The following is a 13,973-nucleotide window of genomic DNA, read 5'->3' on the forward strand; positions in this document are numbered from 1 at the left end:
TTTGAAATCAAAAACCCTAGTTGTAGATTTATTTTTGTTAATCCTTCCATTCAGTTTGAACTGAATTAGCTCATGATCACTTGAGCCAAGACTATCCCCTACAACCATTTCTTCTATGAGGTCCTCACTACTTACCAAAACCAAATCTAAAATGGCATCCCCTCTAGTCGGTTCAGCAACTACTTGATGAAGGAATCCATCAGCTATCACATCTAGGAAAATCTGAGCCCTGTTATTATTATTATTAGCACTTGTCCTCCAGGTCTATATCTGGGAAGTTAAAGTCTCCCATGATCATGCAGTTTCCATTAATATTTACTTCATTAAAAACATTAAAGAGGGCTCTATCCATATCCGTATTAGATCCTGGCGGTCTATAGCACACCCCAAGCACTATTACAGGGGACTTTTCTTCCCCAATGTGATTTTTGCCCAGACGGACTCTGTCTCATCCGTTCCATCACTTCTTATTGCTTTACATTCTACCTCATCATTGATATAGAATGCTACTCCACCACCTTTACCTTTATTTCCGTCTTTCCTAAACAGCACATACCCTTCAATACCTGTAGTCCAGTCATGACTACTATTCCACCATATTTCTGTTATCCCTATAATATCTGATTTCACTTCCTGCACCAGTAGCTCTAGTTCCTCCATTTTGTTACCTAGGCTCTTTGCATTGGTGTACAAACATCTTAATTTTTGCTGTTTGGCCTCGCTCACATTCTTTACCCAATTAGGCATGGACATTCTACAGCCAGGGAATGTCCTTTATTATCATAGGTTAACAAATGTTCCTGCTTTCCTAAGTGATCCTAGATTGTTTAGTTCTATTTACTAGGATCTGAATCTAAATTTCTTAATATGATAAGTTAATGATACAGGTGGGAAATAAGAGGTGAGAGAAAAACAACAACGTTTTAACTAAGTTGGGGTTGATAGCATGTGGAGTGTATTCCTATATTTTGTCAATGCACAAAGGAGAAATGGGAAGTAGGGACGCTTCTGTGATTCAAAACAAGCAGATTATTATTAGATGGAAGAAACCAAATGGATTTTTAAAAATTTAAATTAAGTAAAGCAAATTCCAAAGTGGTGTCACTTGCCATATAAGAAATGACTAGGCCAGGTGGGTTAGAATATGCACCCAGTATGGATCTTACTAGATGGTACATGAAATTCTTTTAAAAAGAGAAAAGTATGTCAATTTGTATCTAATGAAAATTAGAATTGTTGCCTATATTCTACATCAATATGAGAAGTCCCTCTGTGGTAACTGCTAAACTGTTAGGCTTTATTCTGTCTAGATAGTGCAAGTCTAATCCTCTCACAGAATGTTAAGAATGGAAGGATTCTCACTTGACACTTCCACATTCAGATTGTTGACTGAGTCACTGTTACTCTGATAGACAGGAAGAGAGCACTCTATTCCCAGAGATTATCAGTATCAGAGTCTCCCTGGGTTGATTTAAAGAGTGAGGGAAAAATTGCTGCATTCTAAGAAGTGATAGCAGGCTTAAGTATGTAGAAGATGGAGGCTACTTGAGGGGGAGGCAAGCTTGTTCCTACAAAGCTCTACATACAAGAGAAGCAACATATGACAAGAAAGATGGAAATAGTCAGATTGAACAAGGCTCTTCTATCTCTTCCCAAGCTCCTGCACAAATTTGTTTTCTATATTCTCCAAGATACCAGGATGAGTCAGTTTTATCTTGTTTAACCTTGAAGAAGAAGTGCTTGCTTCTGTGACTAACTCAGAGTGAGGTGCAGGGAGAACAGGAGAATTCAGGAATGACAAAATGGGGCCAAGTGTTCTTTATGTCAAAACTTTATGTTCTTTTTGTGTAGTGTTCCCACTTGACCACCAAGTGATAAGAACAACTAACCCAAGTATTCCAGAACAGTATATCAGCTTTGAGAAACAGGGAAACACTGATTTTAATATTGTAAGTCAGAGTTACATTTAATACTTAAACATGTGCTGTGTTTCCAAAGTTTAATATTGTTGCCCTCTATTGCACTTCAGTGGCTATCTTAGCAATACTTTCTCAATGTTATGATGAAATACCTAATAAATAACTTTTGACTGATGTTTTTAAAAATAGTTATCGTTTAAAAGTAAACCATTCAATATTAAATTTTATATTAAGTAAGGCATCATGCTACTGTAAGTTTTCCTCAATCAGCAGAGATGTTGGAAATTATAAATCAAGTAATGACTGTAACGTTATCTGATTAAAATATAACTACGTAGAGAATTGTTGCTACCACTGTTATATAATTGCAACAAATCTTATGCAAAGTGTGTCAAGTAAGGTGTCACTAGAAAAGTTATGATTTGCTAAGCATGATTATGCTATTTCTATGTGTGTATCATTTTTATATTTGAATTAATGAGGATTGGCTCTATACCTGTATTTTAAATATGTTTGCTCCTGTGGAAACTCCCACAAGGTATTTAGCCTGCACACCTTGAAGGGACTATTCAAGTTAAGTGGCCCATCAAGGGACTCACAATGGACCATGAAAGACTCCCATCCATGCCTGATGGACCTTCATGTGAACAACTAGAGAATAGGCAATGGCCTTTGCTGTGACTAAGCGAAATCATGCATGGACATGTAACTTGCCCATGTGACTCCAAACACCATTTTTCTACCTGTATTTTTCCACTAGCTTTGTTGAGCACTTTGTTTAAAACAACGGATTTTCCTCCACATGGCAGAAGCTATAAAAGGCCTTGGAAACATCTCCATTTTGCCTCTTTCCTGCTTAAACCTCTGGACTATGATGAACTTGTACTAATGGGAGAATTCTAACCAAGGGACTGAGGACCTTCCAGTGATTTGGAAGCAATCAGAGACTTAACAAGCCATCGGTTTATTCCATCACTGCTACAAGCCTGATCCAAGAACTTTGCATTTATTGTATGTACTTGATTCCTTTAACCAATTTTAACTACTCTGAAAATTTTCTTTCTATTTTCCATATATAAATGTTTAGATTTAGATACTAAAAGACTGGCAACAGCACCATTATTAGGTAAGATCTGAGTTGTATATTGACCCGGGTGTGTGGCTTGTCCTTTGGGATCAGAAGAATCTTTTATTTGATGAAATTGGTTTTAAAAGATCCACTCATCTTTAAGTCTAGTATTTTTTGTGGAGATACAAGAACAGGAATGCCAGGGGAAACTGCTTTTCTGAATGCTAGTTTGCCAGTGTGGTGAAAAAATTTACTTTTGTTGCTGGTTTGGTATATCTTATGGGAGAATAACCACCAGTTTTGGGGTGTGTCTGCCCTATTTCTCAGCAGTTTGTCCTGAATTTGGTATTCTCAGTTGTGACCCCTGGAGGCACGGTTACAATGATCCATTGCATTATTCCTGAAATAGTAATGTGAAGGGATGAGCTGTAGCTATGTACAAAAGGCATGTTCATGACAAAAGAGCCTGATCCTGAACTCCTAACTTGTTGAAAACTCTGTATTCAGACATTGACAGTTTTGAATAGATAAGGACTTCAGGATTAAACCCAGATTTGGAAGACAGTGATGCATTCATACCTAGAGCTTTTCATCACAACTGTAGGAGTGGAAAAAACATAATGGACTCCAAAGGCAAGAGTTCCTCTCCTCCTTTCATTGAGCGAGGCACTTCCTATGGTCAATTTTGGCATAGTCTTAAATATTCTATAACTAGAACAAACTTTTACCAGGGATTCTTCTCTTGTATTTTCATCCATACCCAAAGATGTTTCAGAATTTCCATATTTTAGAGTTAGAACTAATATTGGACCTCTTTGAAAATACTGCTTAATCCCTCTCTTCTATTGAACAAAAACATGATTATGTTCTCATGATTATGTATTACTTCACAAACACAAAGCAGTCAGAAACAAAGTGTAATTATGAAGACTAAGTATGACATGCAGTTGGTAGTCAAATAATATATTATCTGCAGTGTCTAGGAATTTTAATGAAAAAAGATTCAATTTCTTAATTATACCAGGGTTGATAGTCTGGGATTTCATACTAGTACTTGTTTCATATTTTAATTGTTGATAAATTACAAAGTCCAAATGGCAGGAAGTTCCACTTGTTCTTAGAGTAATAATAGCAAGAAAGTGGCAAAGTAGTTTAAGGAGATATTTATTCTTAGCGAACAATCTGAATCTTTCTTGGCAAATTTATTCAAATTGCTTAGCTGTTTAGAAAATTTACAAAGTACACTTTTAAGAAACAGCAAACCAATGTTGAATTAGGTTTTTGTCTCTTTACCAAAAAACTCTCCCAGTCCTTTGAATTATATATTCAAGAAGCACAATACTGAATCCACTATTTTCTAAACATCTGCCCCTTCTGCAAAATAGCCTCCTCAGAAGATTGTGATTGCATAGTGCCCATGACAAATTCCAAAATCCAATCCCCAAAGGAATTGCTAAGCTATAAGATCTTTGCTTTTATATACTCACCCATGGAGCTTTAGAAGATTCAAAGAAAAAGAAGAAAGAGATTGCATTGCTTGGTCTTATTTGCCTGAGATCCTCTTTTGTGCAGCACCTTAGATTTAAAGTAAAGCTGTGCAGCACAAAAGAGGACCCTGGGCAAAAAAGACCAGGCAATGCAATCTAAAACTTGAAATTTACATGCTAAAGGGAATAGCTATGGTATATAGTTGAGAACACCTTTAATAAGGAGAAAAATAAATAGAAAGATTCCACACACACACAGGGAAGTAATTTTTTAAGTGGAACTTATCTGTTGTTATTGTGCAAGTTCTGTTTTACACCCAGGGTTTTTTTCCTCCTAAGCAAGAAGCGAATAGTGTCTATTCTCTGAGGGATGCAACTGGCAAGCAAGCAATCTCTAAGGAAATTGTTTCATAGCCATAGCAAACGTATATTGATAAAAATAATACATATCTTTCTGGGTGGTTTGTTTGATGAATATTTTCTATACACATTTGTTGTTTAAACTAAGGTGTCAGGAATGTATTCTGAGAAATATCACCTCTACTCACCTATTGCAAGATCCACGTTTCCAGATAGAAGTAAATCATTTGAGATTAGCTTTATTTACTGTTCTATTTTTTTAAGATTGGTTGACTGGGAAGCAGTTTGACAGACAACTCATTCTTCTCTTGCCAACCAGATTCACTGGGCAAATCATGGCAAAGGAAAGTAAATAAATAGCATCCAGTACCAATAACTTCAGGGATTTAGCTAGTCAAGTTTCTGAGCACTGGTGAAATTAAAAACATTTTAAAATGCAATGATGAACAAGAGGTGAGACTGAAATGGGTGGTGAGATAGATGACCTAAGAAGGTAAACATGGAGGGAGTCCTGGCTGCTGATTGGAAACAGCCTCTGGCAGAAATGGAGATATTTTCTGTAAATCAGGTTATCTTGAAAAGAGAGGACAGAACACCTCCTGAAAACAGGAAAAAGGGCACTAATGAGGAAAAATTAATGCTAAGGAACACTAGTATGGGGCTTTATTTGCAGGAGATTTTTCCCTCCACACACAATCTGCATTTGAAAAGTATTATTTTATTTTATTGAAGGTACAAATGGTTAACTTGATTAGAAATATTTTTAAATTGTTTCATAAATTTATCTAGAATTCTTAAATTCTGAAAGGTTAAGAACCCCCCCCCCCCAAGTTTCAACATTCTACCTAAGCAATAGAGGGTCACAGAGCTTGTTGGAAGCCTATTAAAAGGGTGACAGAAGACTACTGGTGACTTTGGATAAGCTATTACCAGCAGGACAGTGAGTTTGTCTGTGTGGTTTTTGGAAAAGGGGGGGGGGTGAGAAAACCTGGATTTGTGCTGGAAATGGCCCACCTTAATTATCATACACATTGTAAAGAGAGTGGTCACTTTGGATGGGCTATTACCAGCAGGAGAGTGAGTTTGTGTGTGGGGGGGGCGTGGGGGGGCGGAGGGTGAGAAAACCTGGATTTGTGCTGGAAATGGCCCAACTTGATTATCAAACACATTGTAAGGAGAGTGATCACTTTAGATAAGCTATTACCAGCTGGAGAGTGGGGTGGGAGGAGGTATTGTTTCTTGGTCTCTGTGTATATAATGTCTTCTGCAGTTTTCACAGTATGCATCCGATGAAGTGAGCTGTAGCTCACGAAAGCTTATGCTCAAATAAATTGGTTAGTCTCTAAGGTGCCACAAGTACTCCTTTTCTTTTTACTATATACATAACACACTAAAATATTAAAAAGAATACTCAACTTCAGTAGCATTTTGGCACCTACCCAAACTTCAAAACAATAGACCATGTTTTTGCTGAAATTTGAATGATCAAAGTCAAGGTTAGCTGAGCATGGCTGAGTACATTTGTTTTGCTTTTAATTTTTCTCCAAAACACACTTTTACACCAAAGACAATGTTAGATTAAAGTAAATTAGTTTTCAAAATTACCTTTGAAATTTGGTCTGATTCTTGCATCATAGCCTGACATCCTACCCATTAATTTATCCAGGAAATCAGATGGTGACATTGGCATGCTACGAGATCTTGCACTGTCTGTTTCCTTTGTGGCTACCAAACTAAAAACAAAAACAAAACTTTATTAGTCATAATTTCTAGTAATAATTAAGTACCTAACAACATAGTCATTTTGTTCATCAGTATTAAAGCAGATCAATTCAAAGGTAAAATTGTATTTTTAATTTAAACATTAACAATAACAGAATTATTTTAATTTGGATGTGGGAAAACAGTATGCTCTTATTATATCCATTGTTAGATATCTATTTTTTTCTAAATGTCTGCCAAACTGCATTGTGATCACATTTTTTGTGTGTTGAGGCTTCTCAAAATTAACCATATTTCTAATCAACCCTCATTGATTTGTTCCACAAAATTGCAATAGTAAATAATGTCAACTACACAAATATCTATAAACCTGGAATGCCATGATTTGGAAAGTGCTCTGTGATTAATCTTTTTAACTGGGTTCTTTATAATGGAAACTTGCATTAGAGAAACTTAGATTGGGATCTTTCATGTTACTTTGAACAGACACACCCCTTTTTTGTACTATTGATTGAATGTTTGATGGTGATATCTATGCAGATGAAACCAGGTAATTCACTGGCAAATTTTATTCCATAATATTATCAATGGAGGTTCATTTTTCTTTAAAAAGAGAGAAGGTCCCTCAAGTAGCCAGGACCCAGACTCTTTAGAACCTTTCAAGGTCAACATCAGCATCCTAATCACCACCTAGAAATTGAGAATTGACTTACTAATGATCTATAAGTACCAACCTAGAAAGACCATTTATGATTAAAAAGATAAAAGGCACAACAAGATCCAGTGACTGGATGCTGAAATTAGACAAGTTCGGGTTAGACATAAGGGGCATGTTTTTAAACAGTGAGATAATTAATCATTGTAACAATTTGCCAATGGATGTAGTAGATTCTCCATCACTTGATGTTTGTAAATTGGGAGTTGAATGCCTTTAAAAAAAAAAAAAGCTCTAGCTCAACTATAAGATGTGGGAATGATGCAGGAATTACCGGGTGAAAATCTTTGGCCCATGCTGTACATGAGCTCAGACCTCATTATCGTAATAGAGCCTGATGGCCTTAAAATCTAAGGCTCTATAATTGTCAGCTGGGGCAGACTGACTCAGATTTTCAAAAGGATCATAAACTTGAACATCAGATTTAGCAGTGGGCAAAAACTGAGATGTAGATGTGCACATGGTATTTGGACTTACAAATCATGCAGTTAGGTGCTTTATTAAGCTCTAATAAAGGTGTCCTATTTCAGGCATATGAACTTCTGAAAATTTGTCTGGAAAAGAACATCCTTTACTGCAATTTTGATAGTTCCATTTTCCCCTCAAAATATTTGTGAAAATATTGCATCATAGTTGCTGTAGTTCATGCTACAAGCCTTTTTTGGCTCCCCCCACCCCCCATTTCTATTCAGAGCAGAGTACAGTGTCAATCTCAAATTTACTGAAAGGGATAACTTTAGGACTCTGTGAGCCGTTGTACCCCAATTAGTTCCCTCAGAATCTGTCACACCTCTGTTGTGAAGGACAGTATACAAAACTATTAAACAATTTAATTTGTGGCTTCATTGGTAGTTTCCTCTTTCTTTTCTGATAAATTATTTCGGTATCGTCTTTTGGAAATTTTATGCCTATATTTGTACTGTGTGTCAATTTATCCACTTCTTTATCATTATGATTTTTGTCATCAGAAAATCATAGCTTCTTTCTCCCCCCATTAGCATCTAAAGAACAGAGTCTTTGAGCCATTGAAAAACTTATGAATATTTGTGTTTTAAAGTACAGTGTTGACTGCAGAACCATCTTGTGATGTGCACATAATAATGGATCAATGGCTTTTTCATTTTATTATGTAGCCTGTTCCTTGGAACAGCAAGTGTAACTCAAGGTCCTGGAGCTATGGGAACTTTTATTTTGTGGTTCATTTTATTCTACTGATCTTTGAATGCTTTTAATACAGTGTATATTAAAAAGGTTTACAGAGGAAATTAACTACATATTCATGGGAAGTGACTGTATGCAAAAGCTGCAGCCAGCCATTATGCACTCAATTGCATCTCACAAACAGCAGTACCACAAGCATTTCTGCAAATTAATCTGAGCTGATATTAATTTATTGGATCACTCATGATTAAAATAATGATTACATTGATTTAATCCCAAGAATACGTCCCTTGAGTCTACGGTTGTAGTGAGTTTAATGATGACAAAATTAATCAATATAAAAATGTGCCTAAGAAAAGAAAACACTTTCAGCAGGTCCTTTTTTAATGCAATCCTCCAATCTGATTGCAACTGATTAGTTCTGCACAATCATATTTTTTAAATATCATTCACAGTTAAGCAAACTGGTTTGAGTCAATAACTGCTGCATAAATAATTTCTAGAGACTGATATAATCAAAGTTACTGCATGATATAAAACTAAACTATGGAGTAACTAGTGATCCATGCTGATAAAAGGCATGAAAACGTCATACAAGAAAACTGTAAAAGGAGTACTTGTGGCACCTTAGAGACTAACAAATTTATTTGAGCATAAGCTTTCATGAGCTACAGCTCACTTCATCAGATGCATCCGATGAAGTGAGCTGTAGCTCACGAAAGCTTATGCTCAAATAAATTTGTTAGTCTCTAAGGTGCCACAGGTACTCCTTTTCTTTTTGCGAATACAGACTAACACGGCTGCTACTTTGAAACCTGTAAAAGGAGACTCAGTAATAGCAGATATACATCAAAAACAAATGTTATCTACAGTAGAAATAGTCAGTATTTAAACCTTCGGTTTCTGACCAACATGCAGATTGGATTTTTGTTGATGTTGATTGGCTATGTGAAGTCTGGGCACCTATTTGACTTTTCAAAGTCCATCTACCCCATCTTGTCAATTGGTGGCTGCATATGTGTGTTGTGTTGAGCCAGCTCTGTGCAGATAGCTGGCCCAACAGATGTCAATCCAACTGCCCAAAGAGACCACAGACTTGGTTCAACAGTGAAGGTGCTCAGCCAGGTTTATAGTCAATGAAGCATGATCCTAGCTCCCCAATTCAATGTCTACAATTACACTAGTACATGCATGCTTGTTACAATGGACTCGGCTCAGTGAACGATGGGGCTTTCCATTCCCTCCTAGGCAATGGAAAGACACCACCTCTGTGACCCCTCTTTTATACATTGATGCAAACAAGTTACATATTGACCCTCTGATATGGTTAGTTACCACCATTTAATTCATACATCTTGGTTCACTCAAAACATCTCTGTCCATCACCCTGTCATCCTGACCTTATCTTTCAGATGGATCAGTGTGTCCTTGTATCATCTTTGGGGAATGTGTTTACACTATATCTTGGTATCATTGTGTTCTGGCACTACCCTTCTGGGATGTGTTTACGTGAATACTTAGTGCCTTGGAGTGCTTCTCTTTTTGTAATGCCAGCTATGTTCTTCCCAAGTTCATGTACTGGATAGTGAACCTGCAAGCAAGCATCTACTTTGTAACAGGGCCTGTCTTTTGCTCATATGTTGACTCTTGCTAACTTTGCTTTATCTCAGCAGGGCTTAACTTTTGTTCAGGCCTTAGGCCTTACACCAGGCCTCTCATACTACACCTCATGTCTCAGGCTCTCTCTTTCTATACTCTTTCCAGAGTATACTACACTACAATTCTACAATCAAAAAGAGCAACTTTGGCTAAAAATTGATCATGGATCAATGGTGATATAAAGGCATTAGAAATTTAAAAAAATATATCCCCATAGTGGAGGGAAAAGGGAAATAGATAGCAATCAATACAAACTAGAAGTTATAAAAGTGAAGAAAATTGATAAGGGAACCTAAAAACATCAGGGCAAAATCCATGGCTGGCAGAGATAAGGACAATTAAAAGGATGCTTTTTAATGTATATTAGGAACAAAAGAAATCCTAGCAATAGTATCCCCATTGCTAGATGGAGATGGCAAATTGTTAATGATTCAGGGGAATGATAAATAATATTTCTGTTCTGTATTTGGAAAGAAGCAGGATGATGTACTTGTATCACATGAGAATGATGACATATACTCCAGTCCATTAGTAATGGAGGAGAATGTTGGACAATATCTGCTTGGGAAAAATATTTTTAAAATCAGCAGGCTTTGGATAAATTTCAGCCAAGAGTCAGTAAAAGAGTTGGCTGAAAGAGCTCTCATCTTCTGATGTTAATTTTTAATAAAACTTGAAATATCAAGGAAATTCTAGAAGACTAGAAAAGTGCTAATGTTGTACCAATATTCAAAAATTGCATGCCAGATGACCTGAATAACTACACGTCATTTAGCCTGAGATCAGTCCTGAGCAAAGTAATGGGAAAAAATGGTACATGATTCAATTAATAAAAAAATTAAATGATAGGAATATAATTAATGCCAGTCAACATGCTTTTACGGAACTAAGTTTAACAAAATTGATTTAATTCTTGCATGAGATTACAAGTTTGGTTGATAAAGGTAACTGCACTAATGTAACATATTTAGTCTGTCGTAAAACATTTGTCTTAGTCCCACATAACATTCTGATTAAAAAGTTAGCACTATACTAGTGTAAGATCACATATTAAATGGATTAAGACCTGGTTAACTGACAGTCTCAAAAAGTAGTTGTCATTGGGGAATCATCACTAAATAAGAGTAGTTCTAGTGGAAAAGATAAGACCAAGGGGGGATATGATAGAGGTATATAAAATCATGAGTGGTGTGGAGAAAGTGAATAAGGAAAAGTTATTTACTTGTTCCCATAAGAACGAGGGATGGGTAGCAGGTTTAAAACAAATAAAAGGAAGTTCTTCTTCACTCAGCGCACAGTCAACCTGTGGAACTGCTTGCCTGAGGAGATTATGAAGGCTAGGACTATAACAGGGTTTAAAAGAGAACTGGATACATTCATGGAGGTTAAGTCCATTAATGGCTATTAGCCAGGATGGGTAAGGAATGAAGTCCCTAGCCTGTGTTTGTCAGAGGGTGGAGATGGATGGCAGGAGAGAGATCACTTGATCATTACCTGTTAGGTTCACTCCCTCTGGGGCACCTGGCATTGGCCACTGTCAGAAGAAAAGATACTGGGCTGGATGGACCTTTGGTCTGACCCAGTATGGCTGTTCTTATGGATTCCACAGGGCTCAGTACAAGGGCTGACACCATTCAACATTGTCATCAATGATGTGAAGTAAATATAAAATGACTGCTGATAAATATATATAGATGACACAAAGATTAGTGAAGTGATGAATAATGGTGGCAGGGCACTCATGCAGAACAATCTGGATCACTTTGTAGTCTGGGTCCATTCAAAGACAAGGAGTTTTAATACAGCGAAATGCAAAGTTATATCTCTAGGCACAAGAAGTACAGGCCATACATACAGAATGAGGGGTTTGGGAACGTATCCTGGAAACAGGATACAGTGACTCAGTGAAGAATTGAGAAGAATTTACAAGAAACTGAAAATAAGCTTCCAGTGCAGTGCTGTGGGAAAAAGGGCTAATGAGATCCTTGGATGTATAACCGAGGAAGGAGGAGTAGGAAGGTGATTTTATCACTGTATATGGCATTGGTGAGACTGATACTGGAATACTGTGGACAGTGTTGGTGTCTGTATTTTAAAAAGGGTGTTGAAAAATTGGAGAGGATAGAGAAGAGAGCCACCAAAATTATTTGAGGGATGGAGAAAATGACTTGGGGTCAGAGACTTAAAGAGCATGATTTGTTTAATTTATAAAATAGAAGATTGACAGGTGATTTAATTAATCTATGGGTACCTTCAGAGGGAAAAAATCCTAGGAACTAAAGGGCTCTTTAATTTAGTGGAGAAAACCATAACAAGACCCAATGGCTGGAAACTGAAGCCAGACAAAAATCAAATTAGAGATTAGTCACAGATACGTTATAGTGAGGATGATTAACCATTGGAACAAACTACCAATGAAAGTACTTGATTTTCCAGCTCTTGATGTGTCTTCAAATCATGACTAGATGCCTTTTTGGAAGATATGTTTAGCAAAACACAAGTTGTTGGGCTCAATACAGGGGTAACTTGGTAAAATCTAATGGACTGCAAGACAAGACCAGATATTCGACATAGCTGATCTAATAATTCCTTCTAGCCTTAAATGCTATGAATCCTCAAGAGTTCTATATTACTCAATTCCTCAAGTTTCAGAGTAACAGCCGTGTTAGTCTGTATTCGCAAAAAGAAAAGGAGTACTTGTGGCACCTTAGAGACTAAACAATTTATTTGAGCATAAGCTTTCGTGAGCTACCGATGAAGTGAGCTGTAGCTCACGAAAGCTTATGCTCAAATAAATTGGTTAGTCTCTAAGGTGCCACAAGTATTCCTTTTCAATTCCTCAAAACATCTTCCTACATCTTCCCGAGCAGAAAAAAACCAACCTGCTGGTTTCTCTAGCTAAAACCTGCTCTTACCCCATCTTCCTACCAAAACTGTTCTTGGCCAGTCTCCTACTCCCATTCTGGCATACCAGACACTTTGCTATCCCAAATCAGCATGCTTCCTGAGGAATTGCGTAGGAACTGCTGATGTCATTTCTAGAACATTATGCTTGCTGTGAGAAGACCTCCCACCCTGTCCCCATGCTTTAAAAAAATAATCAGCAGATCATTTTTTTCTTAATGAAGTTGCACACTTCTTGTATTAAGGCAACAGGAAAAGCAGCACCAGGTACAAGCATATACTTTAACAAAAAATACATTATGGAGGTAGATAGTTTTAGTCATGATTGCATTTAGATTTGTATGGGAAGCAGGATTAAAATACTTTTATTTCACACTTCATTAATTGAATTAGATCTCAAAAGTTAACCATGGTTTAGCTTTTCTGCCGTGTTAGTCACTCCGTGCTGTGCAGTCAGCAAAAAACAGTGGCTAGAGCTGGCATAGCTAGCCACAGGTAGATCACTCTAGCACAGAGGAGCGCTTCAGTGCCATAGAATTGGCACAACAGTATCTGGGCTGCCCTCCATCTATGATTTGTATGGAGCTGATTTGTATGACTGAGCAAGTTGGGGAAGGGCCAGGGCTTTCCTGCACTCCCTTATCTACTATTTATGTAATAGTCTACTAGGACTATACAGAACTAGTGTAATTTAGAGCAGTTTGCAGGGAAGGGGATGCTGGAAGCAGCTGCCAGCTTAGGGAAGCTTGCAAGGGAGCAGGACCACTGGGATCTGCATACAGACTTTGTAGAGGGGCTATGTCTGTGGGAAGGAAGCTTGGCCCCCTAGGAAAACTATTGAGGAAAACCTCTACAAGGAGAGCCTCACCGATCTTTTCCTCCAGTCTCACGGTATGAGTTTCTCTATTGGATACACTACTGGAGCCACAGAAATCGGATTGATATTGCTTTGCACATGAGTTTGAATGAGCAAATAC

At 37.2% G+C, this 13,973-nt stretch overlaps 1 protein-coding gene across 1 annotated transcript in view; it reads right to left on the reverse strand.

Moving 5' to 3' along the window:
- The window catches only part of GLRA3 (glycine receptor alpha 3), a 149,694-nt gene that overhangs the window by 112,078 nt on the left and 23,643 nt on the right, over positions 1–13,973 (reverse strand). The window contains exon 2 of the mRNA XM_084626198.1: positions 6,441–6,568. Within this exon, the coding sequence (XP_084482324.1) occupies positions 6,441–6,568 (128 nt within the window). The remainder of the gene's footprint in view (positions 1–6,440; positions 6,569–13,973) is intronic.

The sequence above is a fragment of the Lepidochelys olivacea genome, assembly GCF_965140295.1.
Source record: "Lepidochelys olivacea isolate rLepOli2 genome assembly, chromosome: 4".
Lineage (NCBI taxonomy): Eukaryota > Metazoa > Chordata > Testudines > Cheloniidae > Lepidochelys > Lepidochelys olivacea.